Source organism: Lytechinus variegatus, chromosome 10 (genome assembly GCF_018143015.1).
Source record: "Lytechinus variegatus isolate NC3 chromosome 10, Lvar_3.0, whole genome shotgun sequence".
NCBI lineage: Eukaryota > Metazoa > Echinodermata > Echinoidea > Temnopleuroida > Toxopneustidae > Lytechinus > Lytechinus variegatus.
This window is the reverse complement of record NC_054749.1, coordinates 20,454,928-20,477,530: the sequence shown is the minus strand read 5'-3', so window position 1 is coordinate 20,477,530 and position 22,603 is coordinate 20,454,928. Positions and strand designations below refer to the sequence as shown.

At 37.5% G+C, this 22,603-nt stretch overlaps 1 protein-coding gene across 2 annotated transcripts in view; it reads right to left on the bottom strand.

Annotated features, from left to right (window-relative positions):
- Positions 1 to 22,603, bottom strand: part of LOC121423243 — a 60,205-nt gene that overhangs the window by 23,171 nt on the left and 14,431 nt on the right. For both annotated transcript variants that reach the window (XM_041618564.1, XM_041618565.1), the window contains 16 exons: positions 17,220 to 17,447; positions 16,250 to 16,682; positions 15,746 to 15,936; positions 14,655 to 14,790; positions 13,634 to 13,771; positions 8,800 to 12,471; positions 8,017 to 8,179; positions 7,188 to 7,286; positions 6,376 to 6,575; positions 5,561 to 5,755; positions 4,139 to 4,269; positions 3,542 to 3,761; positions 2,876 to 2,976; positions 2,225 to 2,350; positions 1,455 to 1,566; positions 221 to 423 (listed from right to left, as the gene is read on the bottom strand). In XM_041618564.1, the coding sequence (XP_041474498.1) occupies positions 221 to 423; positions 1,455 to 1,566; positions 2,225 to 2,350; positions 2,876 to 2,976; positions 3,542 to 3,761; positions 4,139 to 4,269; positions 5,561 to 5,755; positions 6,376 to 6,575; positions 7,188 to 7,286; positions 8,017 to 8,179; positions 8,800 to 12,471; positions 13,634 to 13,771; positions 14,655 to 14,790; positions 15,746 to 15,936; positions 16,250 to 16,682; positions 17,220 to 17,447 (6,348 nt within the window). The remainder of the gene's footprint in view (positions 1 to 220; positions 424 to 1,454; positions 1,567 to 2,224; positions 2,351 to 2,875; positions 2,977 to 3,541; positions 3,762 to 4,138; positions 4,270 to 5,560; positions 5,756 to 6,375; positions 6,576 to 7,187; positions 7,287 to 8,016; positions 8,180 to 8,799; positions 12,472 to 13,633; positions 13,772 to 14,654; positions 14,791 to 15,745; positions 15,937 to 16,249; positions 16,683 to 17,219; positions 17,448 to 22,603) is intronic.

Below are 22,603 nucleotides of genomic sequence, written 5' to 3'. Positions count from 1 at the left end.
CTTGATAAAACTTGTTTCTTTCTTTCATAGAAAGATTTTTTATTCAAATCAAACAAGAAAAACAATGCAATCATTTTAAAGAAATATGAAGAAGCAAACATGTTTACAACAGCACTTACTTAACATTACAAGTAACTCTGAAATCAATGATCTATACAATCAACTATTATCACATAAATCTGGAAATATTTAGATTGGCCGAGGTGCTGCGGAATCTTACCAGTTGGTTCATTGCTTCGACTTCCGCAGCTGCAGCGGCTGCTTGCGCTTCCAGATCAGACGAATCCGAGGAGTAATAATCGGACTCCATATCATCGACATCAGGCATTCCGGTGGCATATAGGTAGTCCAGCTGGTCAGTGACGGCCGATGCTGCGGCTTTAGTTGCGGCAACTTTATTCTGGGCCCCACTCATAGCATTACCTGTGGTGAGAGACAAGAGTTGATGTACATTGACAATGAATTTAGACTTTTGCATGGCTCCAAGGATTTCTTATGTGAATAGGGGTGGGTGAACGGTTCCATGACATTTGCTTCGGCGACAATTGCTCCGCCATAAATTCCACACACTAACGGTATTACGAACTTCAACCCCTTGATTTAACACTATACCCTATTCTAAACCTAACATAGAACCCAATTGCAACTCTAACCCTATATCTTAGACAAAATAAAGCCCAGAGCAATTATTGCCAATGAAAGTAAATGCTGTGTCACCAGGTTAACATCTTTTTATGAATGAATATTTCAATAGAAAATCATGATCTTTGCACTGATCCAGCTTGGTGCAGGATCCAGCTGGATTAGAAAACAACATGGCCCCTTATAAAAAGAGTATTGTGTTCAACCTGGCTAGATCCGCCACTGCCTTCTACTACTTGCTCTACCCCTTCATGTAATTCTATTACAACTCCTCCTACTTCTTTTTCCCCCTTTCTTTCAACTTATACTACTAATACCTCTACTAGATACTTCTACTGCTGCTACTACTAACAACCGGTGTGTTGGCTCAGTTGGTAGAGCATCCGTCTCACAACCGGGAGGTCGGGGGTTCAAATCCTGGCCGCGTCAGACCAAAAGACGTTAAAAGATGGGAGTTGCTGCAACCCTGTTTGGCGTTCAACGATTATAAGGGATAGAGCCACGTCGATCTGGCGCTGCACAGTGGCTGCCAGGCCCACGATCAATTGGGCAAAGCAAATTTTTGGAGTATTTCATTTCATGTCTTATTTCGAACAATAAATTATGGATATTCATTTTCATTTCATTATTACTACTACTACTACTACTACTACTGCTACTACTACTAATGTGGTGCCATATTTCCATTCAACATTTTTGAACAAGCAGGGAGTTACTTCTTTTGCTAAATTAATTAATTAATTAATATATACAATAGATATCAAAACATCACAAAAAATATAAATTACTGAAATAAGTTGATAAAAACTTACCAATCATATTGAGGATGCCATTACTGCTTTCTTCAACCTCATCTGCTCCAGCTTCATCTGATTTCTCTGATAAGAGTCCCATGAATTGAGTGCTTGTTGACAGGGTGTCTTGCTGAAAATCAGGAACAAAAAAAAACCCCACAAAATCAGTTGCACGGTCATGAAATAAAAGCCAAAATAATCAAACAAAAAAGGAATGACCACAGAAAATCAAAATGATTTCCTTGAAAGCTCATGTGCCTCATGAAAAAGCATTACTGAAGTATTATGTAGCATTTAGAAAGATTGGATTGACCAATATAAAAATGTTGGAAATATACTTTTGCTGGGCACCTATTCAACGCACCTTGGTTGAGTGGAGCACAATGTTTCTTGCTCATGGAAATTCATGCCATGTATGAGATCCAAACCAAAGGCCTTCATGTTCAAAGGTGAGAGTCAAAACCACTGAACCATTGTAGAAGTGTCAATGTGTATAGTTTTATATATTGCCATTCAGTACAACCCAACATAGCTCATAGCTAATACACTTTCTGGCACCAAATCGACTCCACATGATGGCATCATGTTCTCTTTAACTATTTAGACATTTTTATTGAGGGTTCCCTGTTCAATGTGGCAACCCGAATAAATGTTAGGCTATAATAGTTCAGAATCATTATTAGCAATATGCATTTTAAACAGCAAATACTTAAAAGTATAGAATGTGCAATACATCTTCATCTCATTTAAAAATGCAGATTTATAGATAAGATGATAGACGGACTTACAGCAGCTGAGGTGGAGACTTCTCCTGTGGATGAGGTTGCAGTGACCATAGCAGATGAGAGCTGCTTCATCGCTCCTACTGTGTTCGGAATGGCTAAAGACATCGCTACCACCATGCTATCTCGCATCTATATGAAGTAGAATAAGAAGATCAGTGATGAATCATTGCAGGTGTGGATCCAACCGGATTTGACACAATACCATGTAAGGGACCATATTGTATTTGCACAATAATCAGCCTCTCAAAATTATTGTGTCTAATCAGGCAAGGCCCCCTCCTGAATCAATGGATTTTCCAGCATCAAAGCTATTCATCCTCTGGCAATGGATGAAAAAAATCACAATAAATATCCAAAGATGTTCTTTTTTTTTCATTCTTACCGAGCCAATTAAAGTTTCCTACTTTATCTAATAACATCACTACTAACATGCAATCTTGCATGATTACAAAGAGAAATAATTGTTTATTGACATCAATAAAACATCCAACAAAAAAGTGCCTTTATTCATTTCTTTTTAGAATGCAAATAAAAGAAAGGATCCAGTATATCATCCAACAAGAGATCTTATAATTAGTGAAAAATATCAAAATTTATCAACTCTCCCTAAAAATATGACACTGACTGGGTCACATTAAAGGTTAAGAGGCTTACCGCTTGTCTCTGTTCAGCTTCATGCCGCGCTTGTGCATCCAGCTCAGCCTGAGCAGCTGCCATCGCTGCTTCCTGCTCCTCTGGTGTCATCTCAGTTACATCTAGGGAGCAGCAAAATATACAAGATTCAACACTTACTAATAAACAGTTGACCAGCCGAATTAATGCTTCCCCACAAAATACATAATGCACAGTAGATAAATAGGTGATTCTGTACATAAATTCTAAACTTAATCATTGACGTAAGTATTCTTCCGTGAAGAAACTAAACCCATCAATCCCTCACCTACATCCCACAATAGATTAGAGAAATGTTACGAAATTGAAGGTAGTTTAATTTCTCACTTTGGCTCATCTGAGAATCTTGTCCAGGTGAATGTTCATATAAATATGCATTCAGACAAATTTTTTTTGCTTCATATAAACATTCATTTTCTTCCATTTCACAAATTTTCTTCAATTCCGTTTACAAAAATTCATACAAAATCAACTTGTCACCAAAAACATAAACAAACAAGTTATATTTATAGACAAAGGCGTAAGTCCCTAGAAGCAAAAGCTTATGGTAAATATACCTGTAGGCATATTTACAGTACAAAAATACAATAAAGGAAAAGAAGAATGAACTAGAAAAATAAGTATGATCATTCAGAGACTTGCACACACCTGCACCAAAGGTTGTCATGGCAACTGTATAGGCCTCAGTAGATGTTGATGATGAAGTAGAAGTAGCAGCAACGTTGAGCATACCAGAGCAAGCAGCAATGATGTTGGCTGCTGTAGAGGTATCGCCGTTAGCGATGGCCTCGGACATGACCCCATCGTCACCAGTCATATTCTGCATCATCTCCATCTGTTCTGCATTGCTAACGCTCGGAGGACGAACCTGCATGATGATATGAATATATCTTAATTGGATCAAAGCTGGATGATAATCCTTTATCACACACAGCATTCTCCATTCATTGTTTTAAACTGGGCCAATATTAAATCAAATACATTCAAAGAAATGTAGCATCATGGGTGAAACATATAACATTGAAAATTGTTGTTTTTATGAAGAATACTGTCTTCAATCTTGCCATTGAATGTTTATCATAAAACTGTGATCCTAGTATGCATAGCACTCTACATTTTAAGACTATTATAGAAAAAAACGAAATTCAATCATTCAGAGACTCACACATGCTTATAGGAACGCTGTTTGTAAATAGAAAAACAAGGTATCTTTGAAATACAATCAATTTGTTCACTTGAACTCACCTCTACGGTCAAGAGTAAGTCTGAAAACGATCCTATATAGTCTGTAACCCGAACCAGTAAGAACACTTGAAAGTTATTCTCTTCATATCCTTGTGGGAACACGGTAGGGGTGTCCATGAAAGCTCTCTCACCTGATAAATTATAAATAAAATATATTAATTTTCAATCATGCATGGGGAAAACAGAACTCACTGGATTAGTTCATTATAATCTATTTTAGTCACAGCATTTTCCATTTTACAAAGGGTTACTGTCTCTTGTGCCATGATGACACTTCCTCTTTCCACTTCTTTCTGTCTCGAGCATCCTCATCATTCATACCAAACTATATCAATTAATGTTACAATCCACATACTAAGAATCTTGTCCCATTCTGCATTACTTTGACAAAAGGAAGTAATCATCGTGACATATTTATAAACAAAAATTTCTTTTTTAATGTTTTCTTTTCTTTTAGGACAAAATGCATGGGAAAACAATGATCATCTGGCAATGAGTTAAAGCTGCTTGATTACCATTTTAATAGGCATCTGTGGAAATAAACATATTTTACTCTTTTATAGGAAATCACACTTTTGTTACTTCAATAATGAAATGAAATCAAATGAAAAAAAAAATGTAGTTTGGAACATCAATCACCAAAAAAAGAAGTTTACGGCAACGTAATGCTATTTTCTTTTTGACTGATATTTCCACTCTAAAGCATTGACACACTGAGTCACAGCACATATATAATTAGAGTACCGATACGCATGAAACAAAAATATAGTGTTTGTTATGAGTACTTTCTCAAATAAGAGTGCATTGAATTGCATACTATCTTGGAAGTCAAGTGGTACAAATAGACCAGTTATACAGATGGTTTTTAAAGACAAGTCCACCCCAACAAAAACTTGATTTGAATAAAATGAGAAAAATTCAACAAGCATAACACCGAAAATTTCATCAAAATCGGATGTAAAATAAGAAAGTTATGACATTTTAAAGTTTCACTTTATTTCACAAAACAATTATATGTACATCTCGGTCGGTATGCAAATGAGGGAACTGATGACATCACTCACTCACTATTTCTTTTGTAATTTATTATATGAAATATTTTTATTTTCTCGTCATTGCATGTGAAATGAAGTTTCATTCCTCCCTGAACAGGTGAAATTCCATTATTTTAACATTTTGTGCTTCAGGCAAGGAGGTCCTACATGTAATCGTCAAATTCGTAAATATTGAAATATTGTATAATTCAAACAATAGAAAACAAAAGAAATAGTGAGTGAGTGACATCATCGACTCTCTCATTTGGATGTAACTGGCTCGTTCATATAACTATTTTGTTAAAAATGAGTTGAAAATTTGAAATGTCATAACTTTCACCTTTAAAGCCACATTCACTGCACCATGAAAAAAAGTTATTTGAAGTACCGTTATATAACCAGGTCCATGACTCTGATTCCTGTAGCCTTTGAGCAAAGCGATAATTGAGAGGCATGTCTGGGTCGGTCCAATCCTGGCATTCTATGTTGAATTCCGTCTCCAGGGCCGTACCGTTCGGCGGGACGGCAGAGCAGTTGCCGACGATCGGTCGTTCATTGGTGATGAAATCATATGAAGCAAGACCTGTGTTTCAATAAGGAAAGATGATGGTGATATGAGACACAAAGATAAATAATTGATCATAAAATCGATTGGTATGATTGATTGCACATCAATGCACTCTTCTTGCGTTTTCTGAAAGCAGACATTGACATTATGTAAAGATTAGGTAAAGATAGCAAACTACATAGTTATCTGAATTACATTACTGCCCTTATTTCATACTAGAAACAGACCAAGTATTTTCGACAGGAAGAGTTCTAGTGAGCATATATTCAGTATCATTCCAATAACAAAGCAATGCAAAGTTACACTAGTTTGAAGACTTAGGGCCTGTAACACAAAGCTTAGCAATCAATGTAGAAGAATATCTTTACAATTGATTGTATTGAATACAATGTACAATTAATCGAGAAAATCAAGCATACGATTGATCACTAACCTTGGTGTCACAGGACCCAGATAGATGCTGAAGGTACCGTCCTGCTCCCCCTGCCCCCAAACAAATTTCAAAACACTCATTCGCAGTAGATTGTCTGTTTTGGTTTATTGACTAATTACACCACTGGAGTGATTAAAATCTGCTTGTAGTTAAATTTTAAAATGACAATATCAAAAAAAGAAAAATTTCTGATTAACCATACCATAGTTTTGCAGTGAAGGAGTTCTGGCAGCATAGACTCTTATTCTGTAAGTAGACTGGTCCTCAAAGGGACCCGCATCGATAGCAATGTTTGCATTTGAATCTCCCGTACCAGCGAATTGCAGCCATCTCATCTTTGGGACGATGACAAACTCATTTTCCAGCGATACAGGATTGAATTCTTGTTTGAAGATTTCCCATCTATTCACAATAAGAGAATCAAACAAAGTATTTTATACTTTCTTTCATGGATTTAGTAACATCTAATTTAGAGATCTCTTTATACATTTTCAAAAATGATGCACTAATTCAGAGTAAATTAGCACATCACAATGTTGGAAACATACATTCATATACAGAAGATAAAGTGGGCTTGTAATACAATGCTAAGAAATCAATAGGCTGGTTTTATGATGGACTGCATTATTCCAATATATGCAATCAAACCTACTTATCAACTGTGCAATTAACCACTGTTATCTTTGTTACGAAGTTATGAACCATTGGTCTGCACATGTGAACTCATACAGATCTATATTCACAAGGTGTATTATTTCAAACCACTGGTCTAATTATAGGTACCTCTATTAACAGAAGATGTTTAATTTATCAACAGCATTTGATACCACAAATCATAATTTTTACCAAATAAACGCTAGTTTTTCTACCAGAATCTGTAAGCATATCCTTTCTTATCGATACATACTCATATTTGGGTGGTCATTCTGATTCGATTCAAAGTCATCTTGTGATCATCACCAAAGCTGGCAATTATTTCTATAAGTACATGTAGGAGGAAGATTCCCATCTTACCGATAATACAGAATTTGTCCTCTCCTAGCATCTAAGTCTGCAGACTCCAGGGCAAAGCGACTCGTTGGATTCAACTTTGTCTTACAGTTGGTACGGCAACTATGTAAACAGAAAGAAAATAGAGCCATATAAGCAAAGATTTCGGTGAAATAAATACATGATTGTTTATTTTTAAAGGCAAAATCATGTTCTGAGAAAGATGAAATCAATAATTGTCAGTAATCAATATCATTTCAAGTTATTGAGGAGGAATAATGCTTAACATGGTCCACTGTGGTGCAGAGGATTGCTTCTCAGCATTCAAACTATAAACCATAACAGTTTGAAAATTCAGATCGAATATTTTATGAATTTATTTCTTTCTTTATTTTTCATATTCAAAAAGTACAAAAAATAGAGTGCCATCTATGTATATCTGAGTACAGTGCCTGTGATTCTCAGCAGGCTTGTGTCAATATATTGTATTGTATTTAATTGTACCATGGTGGTGCCCCACCCACAAGTTTTTTTAAATGAAAACTTCTACGGGCTCCCATTCCCATGTTTTTACCTAATTTGTTTATACCTGTGTTTTTATGACTGATTGATTGAAATAAATTTTGAATTGAATTGAACAAAAAATTGTCATTCTCAACAACAAGGCACTGGCTCTGTCAGCGTCATGTATGTCTATTCACACTTATTAATGCCTGGTCAGTAGTTAAGGGCTTTTAAAATTGGCCAAAAACATAGATCAATTTCCATCACTCATAAAAACATGTCATTGTACGCTCCTGTGAGATGGAGAAAAGTTAAAGGTGCCGCGAAATGGGAAGGACTGCAATCTTACGTGATAGCCATCTTGGGCGGGTTGCCGCTAGCAACCTGCATCTCCTGCGTCGCGACTGCCATACGATCTCCTTTGAAGACGATCAGCTTCAGGAAGTAGGTCATGTTTTCATGCATGTAGAACGTGTCAAGAGTGAAAGCGCCATCAGTGAAGTTCAGTATACCTGAAAAACAAAGCAGATGCGAATCAAATCATGAATGCAATGGGAAAGCTAAACAAACACTCCCGTAGTAGGAATTATGCTAACATTAATCTTAACTTGCAAGTAATTGCAATTTATACACAAATATTGAGATAATTGACTTATCCATTACTGGTGAAATGCAAAGTTTTTGTCAAGCAAGCTTACTCTACTTCCATAATACATTTACTTGGGGTTTGCAATGATTACATACAATTGCACCCATTTTTTTAATGTACTTTGGCAAGGGACTTGAAAGGTATTTACTAGGTGCATGGATAATCAATCAACTGAAGAAAAGGGTCATCATATCCAAGGTTCCCTTGGATTGCATACAGGTATTAGATAATGTGATGTGCACTTTACAAGAACTAAAAATTACTACTATATGTATTAAAAATAAAGCATCTTGTCTAAAGTGATTTATTTCAAGGTCTTCCTTTGAGCAATATTATCCTTTTAGATGATTAATCACTACACAGCATTTATATGCATTTTGTAATATTGAAGAAATAAGAGTAAGAGAATATCTTGCTTCTGCTCATAAATGGAACTTAACTTCATCAAACCTACATGTAGAAAAGCAATTTATCTCAACTTACTTCCAATTCCTCCTCTGTCGAATCCAAATCTACCAAAGCACCCTCCATAGTCATTTGGTTCTACAATATATGGATCTTTGGCATTGTAACCCTCATTGAGCAGTTTGGTGTAATCGTCGTTCCATTCCTGGAAGGCCTCATGCTCTCTCCTACACATCCAGACATATCGGATACCAGTCTTATCACTTGGATCTACATCAGGGTCTACAGTCCCTGAAAGGCCATCCATATAAACCTTGTCGTTCCATCGCACACGGATCTCCGACCCTCCGGTGATTCGGGCTATAAGAGGTGTAGCTTTCACACGGATTCTGGTCTTATCAATTGTCTCCACACCACGTTCACCGTACATAGAAACGTTGAGCTGGAAAGCATAAAGTCCATATGGAAGGACAAACTTCTTGATGGCTAATTCTCTCTGGGTGTATCCCGACATGACAGAGTCCCCAAGATCGTAGATCTCTTCCTCGCTTCCGTCATCATTGACTTCAAATGCTCGCCAGGTGTAGTAAGCGTATTTGACCGATGTGCAGTTGATTTTCACCTTAGCATAGACGGTTACATCCTTTGAGGCATAGTACTCCCTGTTACCATCATCATCACAGAAAGGATAGTACTGGTTGCATCCGTTCTGTTCAGCCACGTTGACTTCTGGATAGTAGCAAGGTGCCTTGGTGACAGCAGTTGGTATAGAAACAGTTTGAGTAGAAACCATGTTATGAGCAACAACCGTGATGCGATATTTGTTGACAGTCTGAAACACATTAGTGAGTGTGATATTGGGATCCTGTCCACTGAACAGAAGACCTTCAAGGTACACATTGCTGACTTCCTCAAAGCGTAAGAACTCATCCTTGAACTCTAGTGGATAGCGTGCCTCACAGGTTTGCCGATGGCCCCAGAATGCAAGGTGATTAAAGTCTGATGTGACATCTTTGAAGTCCACAAAATAGCAGACATCCGTGCCAACATTTCCTGTGTCTAGCTCAAACTCAATGGTGGTATTTCTTGACCGCGGACCGTGATCAGACAACACAAGATCTTCAACACTCCTCTGAATGACCACAGTCTTAGAGACTTCCACCCAGTGAACAGGGTTAGAGACATTCAGTGTAATGGTGTACACACCACGCTGGGCATACCACCAGATTGCGTAAGGTTCTCTGGTTTGAAGGACATAGGGCGGTCTTGTTGTTGGAACCTCAGTTGTTCCAGGTGTGGTAGTAGACGGAGGTTCTGTAGGCGCTTTTGTTGGTAACGGATCTGGACACAACATTACATCCAGAGACACATTCTCCTTTATAAAATGTCTACCTATCCAGGTTAGTACTTCAGAATTCAGACAGTTTGATTCACCAACCAAGTCAATGAACATCTCCAACATGATTGTGGCATTCTCACTCATGAAATAAGTGTAATTTGACACGAAGAACCAAGTATCATTTCTTGCTGTTTCGTTGAAGCCTTCGCAGTTGTACTTTTGACTCTTCATGATGCCGGCAGTGCAGTTTTCATCTAATGCATAATGGGGTGTAGGAGTAGGACCTGCTGTTGTGGTAGGAGCAGGTGTTGTTGTTGTACAGCTCTCACTACTGTTTCCATCATTGGTACAGTTAACAGTAGGTGGTGGTGATGTAGGTGCTGATGTTACTGCTGGTGTTACAGGAGGAGGGGTGAGGATGATGGAGCCACCAGAACAGGCCAGGAGATCATCATCCCTGGCATCCAAACGATCTAACGCCAATTGTACCCAATCTTCAAGAATGTAAGTGCAATTTACAGGTTCTTCTGTTGTGGTCATTAATGGGGTAGTTGTTCCAGATGGTGTGACGGTCTGAGTCTGTGTACTTGGAGCTTCAGTGGTTGGGTCAGGTACATGGAAGGTATCACCGAAGTCCCAGGTGTAGGTCAGGTCAGTTCCTGAGGCATGCGTTGCTTTGACAATAATTGCATCCTCCAATGGGAAGTAATTCTTCAGTGTACCAAATCCTTCCTGGTCATTCTCTGTGTCATTGCCAAACAGGTAATCACCATCAATAATCAACTCATTGTAGCTGACTTCCTTTTGTAGCTGAGTGACAGTCTCATAAATATAAATGGTGAAGACATGGGTTTTGTCACTCACAAGATTCCACATGCGAATGGTAACATTATACTGTCCCCATTCGTCAAAGTCATGTTCCACTGTCAGGATATGGTTGGTAGAGTCTGTGTTCCTGCTACGGACAGCTCCATTCTGAGTAAGCGACTTCTCATCCTGGATTGACCCATCACCCCAGTCAACTGTGTAGTAGCCTGTCGTAGGAAAGGGTAAATCCTTAGCTTGGTACAGGTGAAAGGGAACTGAGCTGTATTTATCTTCAACCCAGAGTCTGTTCAGCCTCCGTCCAATCCACTCAAATCCCTTCACTGGGTACTGGACAACTACAGGATCTGAACTCAGAGAGTAGGTTTCACTGCCCAAGAGATTGGTTGCTATCACCGAAACTGGATAGATTCCTGGCTCTCGATACTTGTGATTACGAGTGCGCTTTCCTCCAATGTCAATGTCTACAATGCTCCCATCCTTGAAGTCCCACTCCCAGGTTACTCTTGAACCCCAGCTGATGGAAGCTGTGATTTCTGCATGCTCCCCTACACGGATATGAGGCTTTGGACAAACAAGCACCAGGTCAAGGATTGGTTTTTCCATCTCTATGTCAGCCTCAAAAATCATGAAGCTCACAAGGTTGGAGATGTTGATGTACACAGAATAAGGACCCATCTTGGCAAGTGGCATATGCTGCTGGACTGGGTTGTATTCAGCAATGGGAAAGTCCTCTACAGGCTTGATCTTGTGAGTGAACTCATACGCCACGTTTGCATCAGTTGGAGGAGTGCTCTGGTCACCAGTGTACTCGTATTCAAAAAGGATTGTACCAATATCCTGGTATGGAATCACACCAGGGGAATGGAAAGTCATCTCCACATTTTCTACAGGGTTCTGCACTTTAATCAATATCCACACCAGCTCGTCGCTAACAGCACTTGTACAGTGGATCGTGACGTTGTAATCTGCTGCAACATCGTAAGAATGCCACTCAAGGTACTGGTCGCTCCAGCTACGCCTCATTTCAATTTCGGTATAGGTATTTGATTCACCATCATCAAAGTCCATGACCATGGTCAGGTCAGAGCCTACCTTCATGTCAAAGGCTATTGATATTGAGTCATGAGGCATTATATACATTTCTGAGACCCACATCATCAAGTCCTTGATGGCATATTCCACTTGGACGGTTACAACGTCAGTGAAGGGTCCACTGACCAAGTTCAAGGTGGTCAAGGATAAGTCGTAGAATCCACGATCGCTGTATTTATCCGGTGGGATAACAATGTAACCTTCCCCTATGGCATCGTTCATGTAGTACAGTGAAGCATTAGTCAGATCAAGGGCATTGTCTGCAAAATCACCAGAGAACGACAGGTTGGTTCCAGTGTCAAACAGAACACCGATAAGAGATGACTCCCCAAACTTGAGCGGGGGCGGCTCGACTAGACGGAAGTTTGTGATTTCTATTTGTACAACAGCGGTAGTATTGATGGTGGCCCAGCTGACTCTGTTGGACGCGTTGATGGTCACAGGATAGTAGCCAATTGATTCATAGATTGTCACCACACTTGCAGTCAAACCTAAAACAAAAGAAAAACAGATATAACCTCTGTAAAATATATACTGCATTTTAATGCAATGGGTGATTTAAAGTTTGGTGTTGAAAGCTAGTGTTGGTGTTGGCGTAAAACAAATACCATTGACCAGCCATGACACCTAATATGAAATGTGACTGGTGTTGGGGATGATGTCAGTCAGTATCATGTTAAATAACACAAGCTCAATTCAGTAGCCTTATTCATACTCTCCACGCCAACACCAAATATGGCTATTGCTGGGAATGGAGTCAGTCAGTACTGAGCTTCCAATAACATAACTGGTATGATTTTCTAATCCTAGCCAGCATCATAGCTCAGTTCAACACCATTATTAAAACTCTCAACAACTACACAAAAAACATCTCTGTACTTTAATAAAAACCCAAATGTGAGAGTAAACACATACTGGTAATAGGGTTCATAAAATAAGAGTTCCATTCTTATTTTCAAATCTGACGAGCAGCTAGGGTCAATGGGAAAAGACTTCAACAAAATTCTGTCCAGTCCTATGACTTTTGTGTGGCAATCATATTGTCATGCAATAACAGGAAAGTTATTTCCTGCTATTCCTCGATGAAATATTGTACTCAAAAGATAAAATAAATAGATAGGTGTTCCCAGTTACTTCGTTGTACAACTACGACAAGAGTTTAAAGAGAAATTCCAGTAGTTGCAGTAAACACCGATTTCATGAGAAAGTCTGTAAAACAAGGCTTAATTGTCAGTATATCATCGAGGATCTAGATCTGGTACAGTTACATTGACTGAACTTTGTGAAATCTACGCTGAAAATTGTTCACACCGAAGATCCACAACACAGATAAGCGCACGTGGGACAATGTATAATTATTGCTTAGAGCGTCAGGCCCGACGCTCTACCCGAATCCTGTGCTTATTTCTCAGCAATTACACAATTTCCTCCAGAATCCTTTGGCACATGCATTTTATTTATACAGACACTTTGGTGGTCATTTCATTGGATTCTGCACAAACTCATTTTGATATCGTTACCAAAACTAGCACTTACCTTTAAATGATAATATATACAAATAAAATGTGAAAAGTTTATGAGATTGTGCACAAACTGTGGAGACGTTATGCGCTGAAAAGTGTGAAGAGGATTAACTAAGTCAATCTTCAATACCTTCATGTATGGCTTCCAAGCGATCCTCCAGTCCATAGTTAGGAATCAAGGCAGACACGTTGAGTTCCTCATCATGCTTCAAGAAAAAGGTAGGCACTATACCATCTCCGATGTTGATTTCAAAAGTCACATTGGTGCCTGAAATGATTCAGATCAACAGAGAGTGTAGTTTGTTTCAATTTCTTATGAAAATAAGTAAAATGGTACTCGTTCTCAAATAAATAGAAAAGAATGAGCTTCGCCTTCTTGTAAAACACTCATTCCGAATTTATGACCTCACTCACAGGGTAAAGATTAAGTATGGACTACAGCCTGAACTAAATAAAATCTAGATTCAGGGAACTACAAAGAAAATGGGTTGTTAGAAAATTCTTATTATATTTACATCATCAAAAGACTAATGTGGATTTTGATTTATTCCTATGATATTAGTTTGATTTATTTGATAGTAATTCCCGGTGTTAACTTTATAATCATGTAAACTGGATTTAATGATAAAGAATGGTTTCAGAACCAATTCTAAATGCTTCTTCAATAATGAAATAACTATTGCATCTATGTAAATTGGAATGACAATTTGGCACATTCATCTCAGAAAAATCTCAGACAAACTGAGGATGCATCAAGTACCAGGTGCCATTTTCATAAAAAGTTACAACTTTGGTGACTTTGCCATTACAGCAAATACCATGGTAACAGGGCTCAGCTGCCAATTACAATCAAGGTAACATGTAGTTACCACAATGACAAAGTTATCGCAGTTGTACGTCTTTATGAAACAGGCCACACATGTGAAATCACTCCCTAGATATCAAACAGTCTAGTTGGTTTGATTACTTCTTCATTGTAACTGAATACCTGTACAGATATGAATTTATAGCATATGGGTCCCATTTCATAAAACTAGTTGTAATAACACATTTACAATAACAGTTAAATGCTACTGAAATCCTTCAATCTGATTGGTCAATAATAATCTTGTTATAGTCTTTGTGAAACAGGATCCTGGCATATGGCATACCTTCGAACATTCCAAAATTGATGACAGATTCAGCACCAAACTTCTTAGGTGTGACAGGGTAGTCATCCCAGGTGGTCGCTGGAACAGAGTCCTTCCATTCAAACTGCTTCACAGTGTCCTGAAGGACAATGAATTTCTGTTGGAACCAAAAGAAAATATAAATAAATCTTTTTTTGTTTCATGATTTATGACAAAAGCAAAATAACTTAAAGTGTAATCATTTGTTAAAATTTGGTATCTGTATGAATTAAATCAGAGACACTGCTCGCTTGAATTTTATTATCTTAGAATTTGTAACCATGTGGAATTCATCAAGAAATTGACTCATATTGAAAGATAAATTCCAGTATTGGTAACACTCTCAAATGACTTTTTACAGAATCTAATTTAATGACCATCCAAGTGTTTGTTTGTATGAATAAAACATATGTGCCAAAGGATTCTGAAAGAAATTGTGTAATTGCTGAGAAATAAGCAAAATAAGTGCGGATTTGGTCACTTCCGTCGGGTCTTTATTCCAGCAATAATAATACACTGAACATTTTTCAGCGTAGATTTCAAGATTTCACAAAGTTCAGATTATGTAACTGTACCAGATCTAGATCCTCGATGATATACTGACAATTAAGCCTGGTTTTATAGACTTTCTCATGAAACCATTTTTTACTGCAACTACTGGCATTTCTCTTTAAAAGTGAAAATAATTGTTTAGAATGGGAGAAAATCCTTGTGCTTTTGTGTCAAATTTGGCCTGGAAGAAGATGATAATCTGCATGGTTGATATGCCCCTTGTTTCATTTGACAAAGGAGGGCAGTAAATCTTTATTATTGACATCCAACTTTGAACAACTTGTCAGAGTCACTCTTGCTGATTCTTCTCTTTATACCTATTCAATACAAGCTGATTTTCTGCCATTCACAGAACATAAATTTCATGAGAAAGTTAACAGTGTAGATGTGAAAATGAATCTGAATACAATATTGCCCAAAACCATATTCTGTAATTCAAAGGACTGACACAGCCATTTGTGCAGCACTGAGGGTGAGAATTTACTAATCGCGCTGGATTACTCCTGACACAACTTACTTACCTCAGCAATGACTCGACTGATATCATTGTAAGCAATGACAGTGATGTTATAAACTCCGTCATCATTCCATGTGTACTTGATAGATGTATTCCTTGTGAAGATCTCATCTCCATTCCCTAGTAGCCACAAGTACCTGACTTCAGTACCCGGGTGAGGTTCCACACTCAACGTCTCCTCCACAGTCGTTATAGCTATAAAATAAAAGAAAGAAAGAAGTTCATGAGAGTGCATCTAAATGAACACATGCACACTGTTCAGGGCCAATAAGACAGCTGTTTGCAATCATAACTTTAAACATCCAAAGAACATTAAATTTGCATGTGCATCTTGTTCAAATGACTGACCAGTAACAATCAGAATTGTTTCAAATTCTATCTAAATCTTTTACCCACAACTTTGTAATCCTTCCCTTGAATTATCTTAAACAGTGAGTACCACTGATACAGGATATAAGAGAATATGTATTCAAGATTTGTTATTGGAATGAAGGATGGAAGCACTCACCAAGTTCTGTTGCGACAATGACCACATCCTTGATGACATGTTGTACCTTGAGTGTCTGGTTATCACTCACCCAGTCACTGAGAGTGTTATTGACCCTCAATCTGACCTCTCTACGGTTCGTCTCCTCCGAGTAGTTATGATACACATGCAGCATGGATGGGCGCACCACGTGAGCCTTCAGGGCGTGCTTGTACGCATGGGCAGATGCACCCGAAGACTGGTAGACAATGTAGCTTCCGGAGAGACGGCTACCGTAGTTGGCAGTTGTGGGGAGGATTTCATAACCATCAACCTCAACATCGGCATCGACATAGGCAAGCTTCCCTTGGTTGGAATTATACCAACCAATGATGTCACCCTCTTTGACCTCAACATAGTCTGCCGGATCCAATTTGATGAAGTTGCGTCCAGTTTCAGTGATGCTGTAAGTATACTGTAAGGAGGCAGGCAGAAAAAGACTTGATAACAATCCTTATGGTGATTCTAGTTGCCATACTGGAAACTTGCTAAACTTCCGTACCTGATTTCTCAAAGTACATGAGGATATCTTTAAATTACACTGCATTTTTTAGCCACATTGCAATCTCCAGTGAAGAATTATATCAAGTTTAGTATTTATTCTGCTAGAAAACATAACTAAATCACTCATCTGTACATAAAAAGCAGACCAATATGAAGTGGACAATTTTATTCAAATAGCCAAGGGAATAGTAGTAATTGCAAGGAAATATTACTTTTTGGTCAAATATCCCTAGAATGATAGAAGTAATTTGTGAGAAGATGAAGTGGCATATCGTACTTCACTTCCTAAATAATATGGATAAAATCAACCACCATATGAACCAAATTTTTAAATATTACTAGAAAGTATATTATACATTTCTTCACCAAATACACATATAATGTGCACTATCTTCACGTTCTTGTTAATTATTCATAGTTAGTATCTTTTTTCTCTTGCAATACTCACTTCAGAAACAAAATCATAGTCAATTTGAAGACTGGTGTACACTGTCTCGCCAGCCAACATATTGTCAGAGTTCTGGATACAGTCACGGGCTGCAAAACTGTATCGCCCGGTGTCTCCACAACTCTTTGCAAAGATACTATCATGGTCCTGGCAGTTCATCCAATGTTTGATGCAGGTGAAGGTACGTAGGCAGAATGCATACGTGTCATCGCATCTTGGACGGTATACCTGTATGTGGAAGAAGAATGTTAACAAAAATGCCTATATAATGAGAGTCTAATCCAAATTTGCAATTCTGTATCATCCTTTTTTTTAATCAAATTCAAGGCAAGGCTCACACATGTCTTCATACTAATTCATTTCAATTCAATTCATTCTAAATCAAATTCAAAGGATACAGAATAACAGGGAAAGTGAGTGATGTTTACAAGGCCAGTGTACAAGCTGTAACCTTTTAAATATAATTAACAGATTTCTTGTAAGCTTACTGCTGCTTTCTATCCTTTTTCAGTTTAATTTGGAAAAAATGTGCTAAATCATGAAATACAAAGTCATAATAGTAAGTTCTCTCCCTTTCAAAGTTTCAGCATTTCCATTCTTTTTATAATATAAAGTTATTGGACATGTTGGAGTGTATGCTTTCACCGCACTACCACTGTACCAGATCAGGGTCTTGTCTTACAAAGAGTTACCATTGACCCCATCAATCTCAACTATATGGAAATCCATCAATGTCATAATTTTTTATTCAGAAAATTTGCACAATGTACTTTGTGAACAAAGAGAAGCACACAAAATTGTCAAGAAAGCAAAGAATCTATGAATAATAGACTACATCATCTAGAAACAACATGAATTTAAACATGCATTTTAGATGTTGACATTGCTGACTTTCCATAAATGTGGTTGATCTGATCACTCGCAACTATTGTAAGATGGGGCCTAGACCAAAAGCTTCGGTCTCTGTTGGTTGTTCAGCTGAACTCTGTTGGCTTCTCTCACCAAATACAGAGACCGAAGTTCTAGCGCGATCTGTATAGGGGACTCAATGGCCATATGTTTATGTACTTAAGATCGGATAAAACTGGGAAGTGAATTTGCGCGACAGCCGAGGTCACTGTTTTTGTTCTTTTTAACTTGATTTTTGCCCTTTTTTTGGCAAATTAATGCCAAGAGCGAATAATAATTTGCATTTTGGTCCCGTTATAATTTTCAAAATTTTTATTCATTAAAGACAAAAATTGAAGAGCCCCGAAGGTGGGATTTTGCATTGCAAGTCCCTAATTGTGGCTGCACGATAGCAATAGCAACTTGCTATCGATATCGTGCAGCCACTCTAGGCGACACCGCAATACTTACCCGTGTTAAGAAACTGGGACTCCACTCACGCGCATTTGGGCCGCCCTAGCTTAGAACTAAGCTTTCTTTCCGTAAAAAAAATTATTCTTATGATTAAATAAATATTAATTAATACATGAATACTGTTAAATCGGTACTCACCGGTTCTCTTCTTGAATTTTCTGCCAATTTCCCACGCTGCTGGCTGCAATTCCGCGGTAAATTTTGTCGCCATAGAGAGCTGTTCATGCAACGTTATTTATAAATGGAGCGCCCTTTACGAGAGTTGTTAATGCCGCGGAGAAATCGTTAGGCATTTTGGCCTGTGTTCAAGGCGTAGCTGTTCTATTTTTTTAATAAAATTATGTGTGAGATCGAAATCTCAGCGAGTAAACACTCTTCCAATATGGAAGAGTGTATACTCGCTGTGATATGATCCCGATAGGGAGGCGCAACACCCCCACCCACATGGGCGCAAACCCCAGGGCCGGGGGACATGTCCCCTCACCCAAAATAGTAGGGGGCACATTATGAAATGTCCCCCTACTATTTTTGGTCATGTCGTTCAAATTCGAAATGTATTTTGGAAGAGACGATCTTGCTTTTGGCATGCCCCCTTTTTTTTGCTTGTTTGCTTGTCAAATTTCTTTTGGTCAAGATGACCTTCTTTAGAGGGTGATAAACCTTCTTTTTTTGTTTGTTTTTTGCTTGTCAAATTTTCCAGCCCCTGGTCCCCCTACCTTTGGGGAGAGATTTCCGCCCTTGCAAGTAGACATACTCTTGATATTGTTTGCGAATCTGCACGGGCGTCGATCGAGGGCTGGGGATGAGGAAAAGCGGTGAGACGAGAAAAAAAATAGAACTTAGAAGGGAAAAGGCGACAGAAAAAAAGTGAACGAAAGAAAAATTAATGGAAAATAAAAGGGAAGAGTAAATAGGGAGAAATGTGATGGGTAAAATAAATTATGGGAAAAGAGGACAGAAAAAAAGTGAACGAAAGAAAAATTAATGGAAAATAAAAGGGAAGAGTAAATAGGGAGAAATGTGATGGGTAAAATAAATTATGGGAAAAGAGGACAGAAAAAAAGTGAACGAAAGAAAAATTAATGGAAAATAAAAGGGAGGAGAAAATAGGAGAAATGTGATGGGTTAACAAAATTATGGGGAAAGATTCTGGACGCACTATTCATGTTTTATCATGAAAAGGATAAGTTATTTATCCGCGAGCAGACACTTTTTGATATTGTGATCTGAAACTGGATAATGATTTAAATAGAGAACAATCTGCGTATCTGAATTAACGTGTGTTTTAGATTTCGACCTAGAATTTGGGTATTCTAAGTAACTTTCTTATCATGAAAATCAATAAAGAGAGCGCAAAGCGCGAGCTAAAAATATATGATATAACAAAGGGTGAATTTAAGCTCTGTAATGCAAACACTTTGTGGGAAAATTGTGAATTGTGATGGATCACAGTTAAAAAAGAGCTGATGTATTTTATTTTTATTACTTTGAGTTTTTACATAGGACCGGAACATGCTATGAGGGCATTATGTCATCATATGAAATTGATGACCATCTTCCTATTTCTCTCGCATGGGAGCGCGAAATGTGTTAATTTTATGGCCTGAAAACTGGACATTTAAAGCACTTTGTAATTATGCATAAGAGGCATTATATATCTATCAATGCGAGCAGAAATCGCGAGTCGAATTTTTTGATAAACTGTCATCAAATTAGTTTGATTTAGAATTAATATTGGGATATACATAACCGACTAATCCAAATGCTATAGCGTGCGGCGCTAGCTGATACGTTTTAACAATCTGACCTGAATAGGGAACTTTTTGAGAACTTTATGGAATACAGGAAAATAATACGTACCTGAAAATTCAAATTTTGCGAGCGCGCAGCGCAAGCAGAAAATGATAATGTTCAGATGATAACACAGACATTTTTACAGAGCACTTTTTAAAAATCAATTTGTAAATGAAACAAAATAATGAAAGTTCAATTTCCCAGCTGAAATATGTTTTGTATAATGACTTCAAAGTTTGATTTTTCAAGCTCCATATTGAGCAAGATATGCAAATACCCTAAAAGACAATAAGGCGCGAAGCGCGAGCGAAAATTTTTTATCCTAACAAATAGATTTAAAAAAAAATTATTTTCAGAGTCTTCCCCTAATGTTATTTCATTTAATCATGTTCCTCCTCTTATGTTTGCCTTTCTTCTTTTTTCCTCTCTTTTCCCTTCCTTTTCTTTTTTCCTTTCTTTTTTTTTCTTTTTTTGCTCCGCCAATAGGGGGGCCCGGGCCCCTCGGCCCCCCTGGATCCGCCTATGTTAGCGGTTGTAGGTATAAATCGCGCTCTAACGCTCTAAAACTGTGTTCTTTATCAAAAAGCTGTCTTTCATATTCATTTTGTTCGCAAAAGAATATAAAGTTAATTTCAATCATTGTATATAGTTATCCTGTTTATGATAAAAATACTTAGAAATTGGGTTAGGTTAGGGTTATCAAATTATCAGGGCAGAAAATATATATTTTTTTTCTCATTTTGCGCGTCGAGCTGGCACTATTTGATCTGTGTTATTATGTTTTTGATGACATTCATTGTATTCACAACAATAATTATTAAACATTGCGCACGCGCCGTGCGCCGCATGAATTATGTAGATCAGGTGAATAACTTACCGCTACACACGAGCAGTTGCTCTATATATTCTATGTAATATAATATATAGAGCAACTGCCCATTTTTAATGGTCCATAATATACCCACTTTCTTTTTTTGGAACGAGTATGAATTTATCTACTGATATACTGAATGTACAATAAAAGTCATTATCATGTATTTCTTGGCATTTCATTTACTTTTTTTACCATAATTATATCACACAGCTGTTCGCATAGGCCTACGCCGTCACAAATAACAAAACAAAATCTCACTTTTTTTCTTTTTTGGTGGGGGATAGATTTTCCATACGCATACGTACAATTTTTCAAATTATTTTTTTCTGCTATTTTCATAATAAACTTTAAATGATTTCGCCTTTGCACTATTATTTTTTTAAAGACAAAATTACATCATCATCATATCATCGTCACCAACTTCATTCTCATCTTTATCACCACTACCACCATCATTATTATCATCATCATCATCATCATCATCACCGCCACCATCACCACCACTATCATCTTCACCAAGATAATTTTCATCATCATTATCATCATTGCCATCATCGTCTTTTTTTCTTATTTTTTCTCCTTCCTGCTTTTTTTCCTTCCTATTTTCCTCTTTTTAGAGGGCACACCACCACACCCCCTTACTGGATATCCGCCTCTAACGTTTGTTGTTGTATATAAGTTGGCGGATGCCTCATGAAATGAAATAATATAAAATAAGGAAAGGGAAACTAATTAGAAAAAGGACTGAGAAGAAGAAAAAAGAAAGCCAAACAAACAAGAAAAAACAATATCAAAATTTTGTTGTAAAGTCTTCTACGTCAGTTTAATAATTATGTTTTCAATGAAATGAGAACATAAAAAAATGAAACAAGTAAGATGGGCTATACATCGTAGCAAAGAAATAGAGGGAAGCTCCGAGACAATAAAAAGGGTGAGAAAAAGAAAAGACTTTGAAATACAACACGAGCATAATAAAAAAATATGGAATAAGCAAGGACAAGTAGCTGAGGGACACCCCCCCCCCTCTCTCTCTCTAGTTATTTATGTATCAAACTCGCATACACAAGAATTTCTTACTAATCAAAATATTGCGAGCAAAAAGCACGAGCTGACATTTTTTTAAATATTCAAAACTGATAGAGAGACACATTTTAAACAATTCCTGAATCATAATAATTATACAACTAGCTTACCAATCGAATCATTCGATTGCGACAAATGATCTGAGAATTAATGCTTTTAGGAATTCATTAAATTAAAGCAAAGTATCTCAACATTAAAATAATTAAGGCGGGCGCAAGGTATCAGCTAATACACCGATAATTTTTTTTTTGACATTTGAAGTATTTTCGGT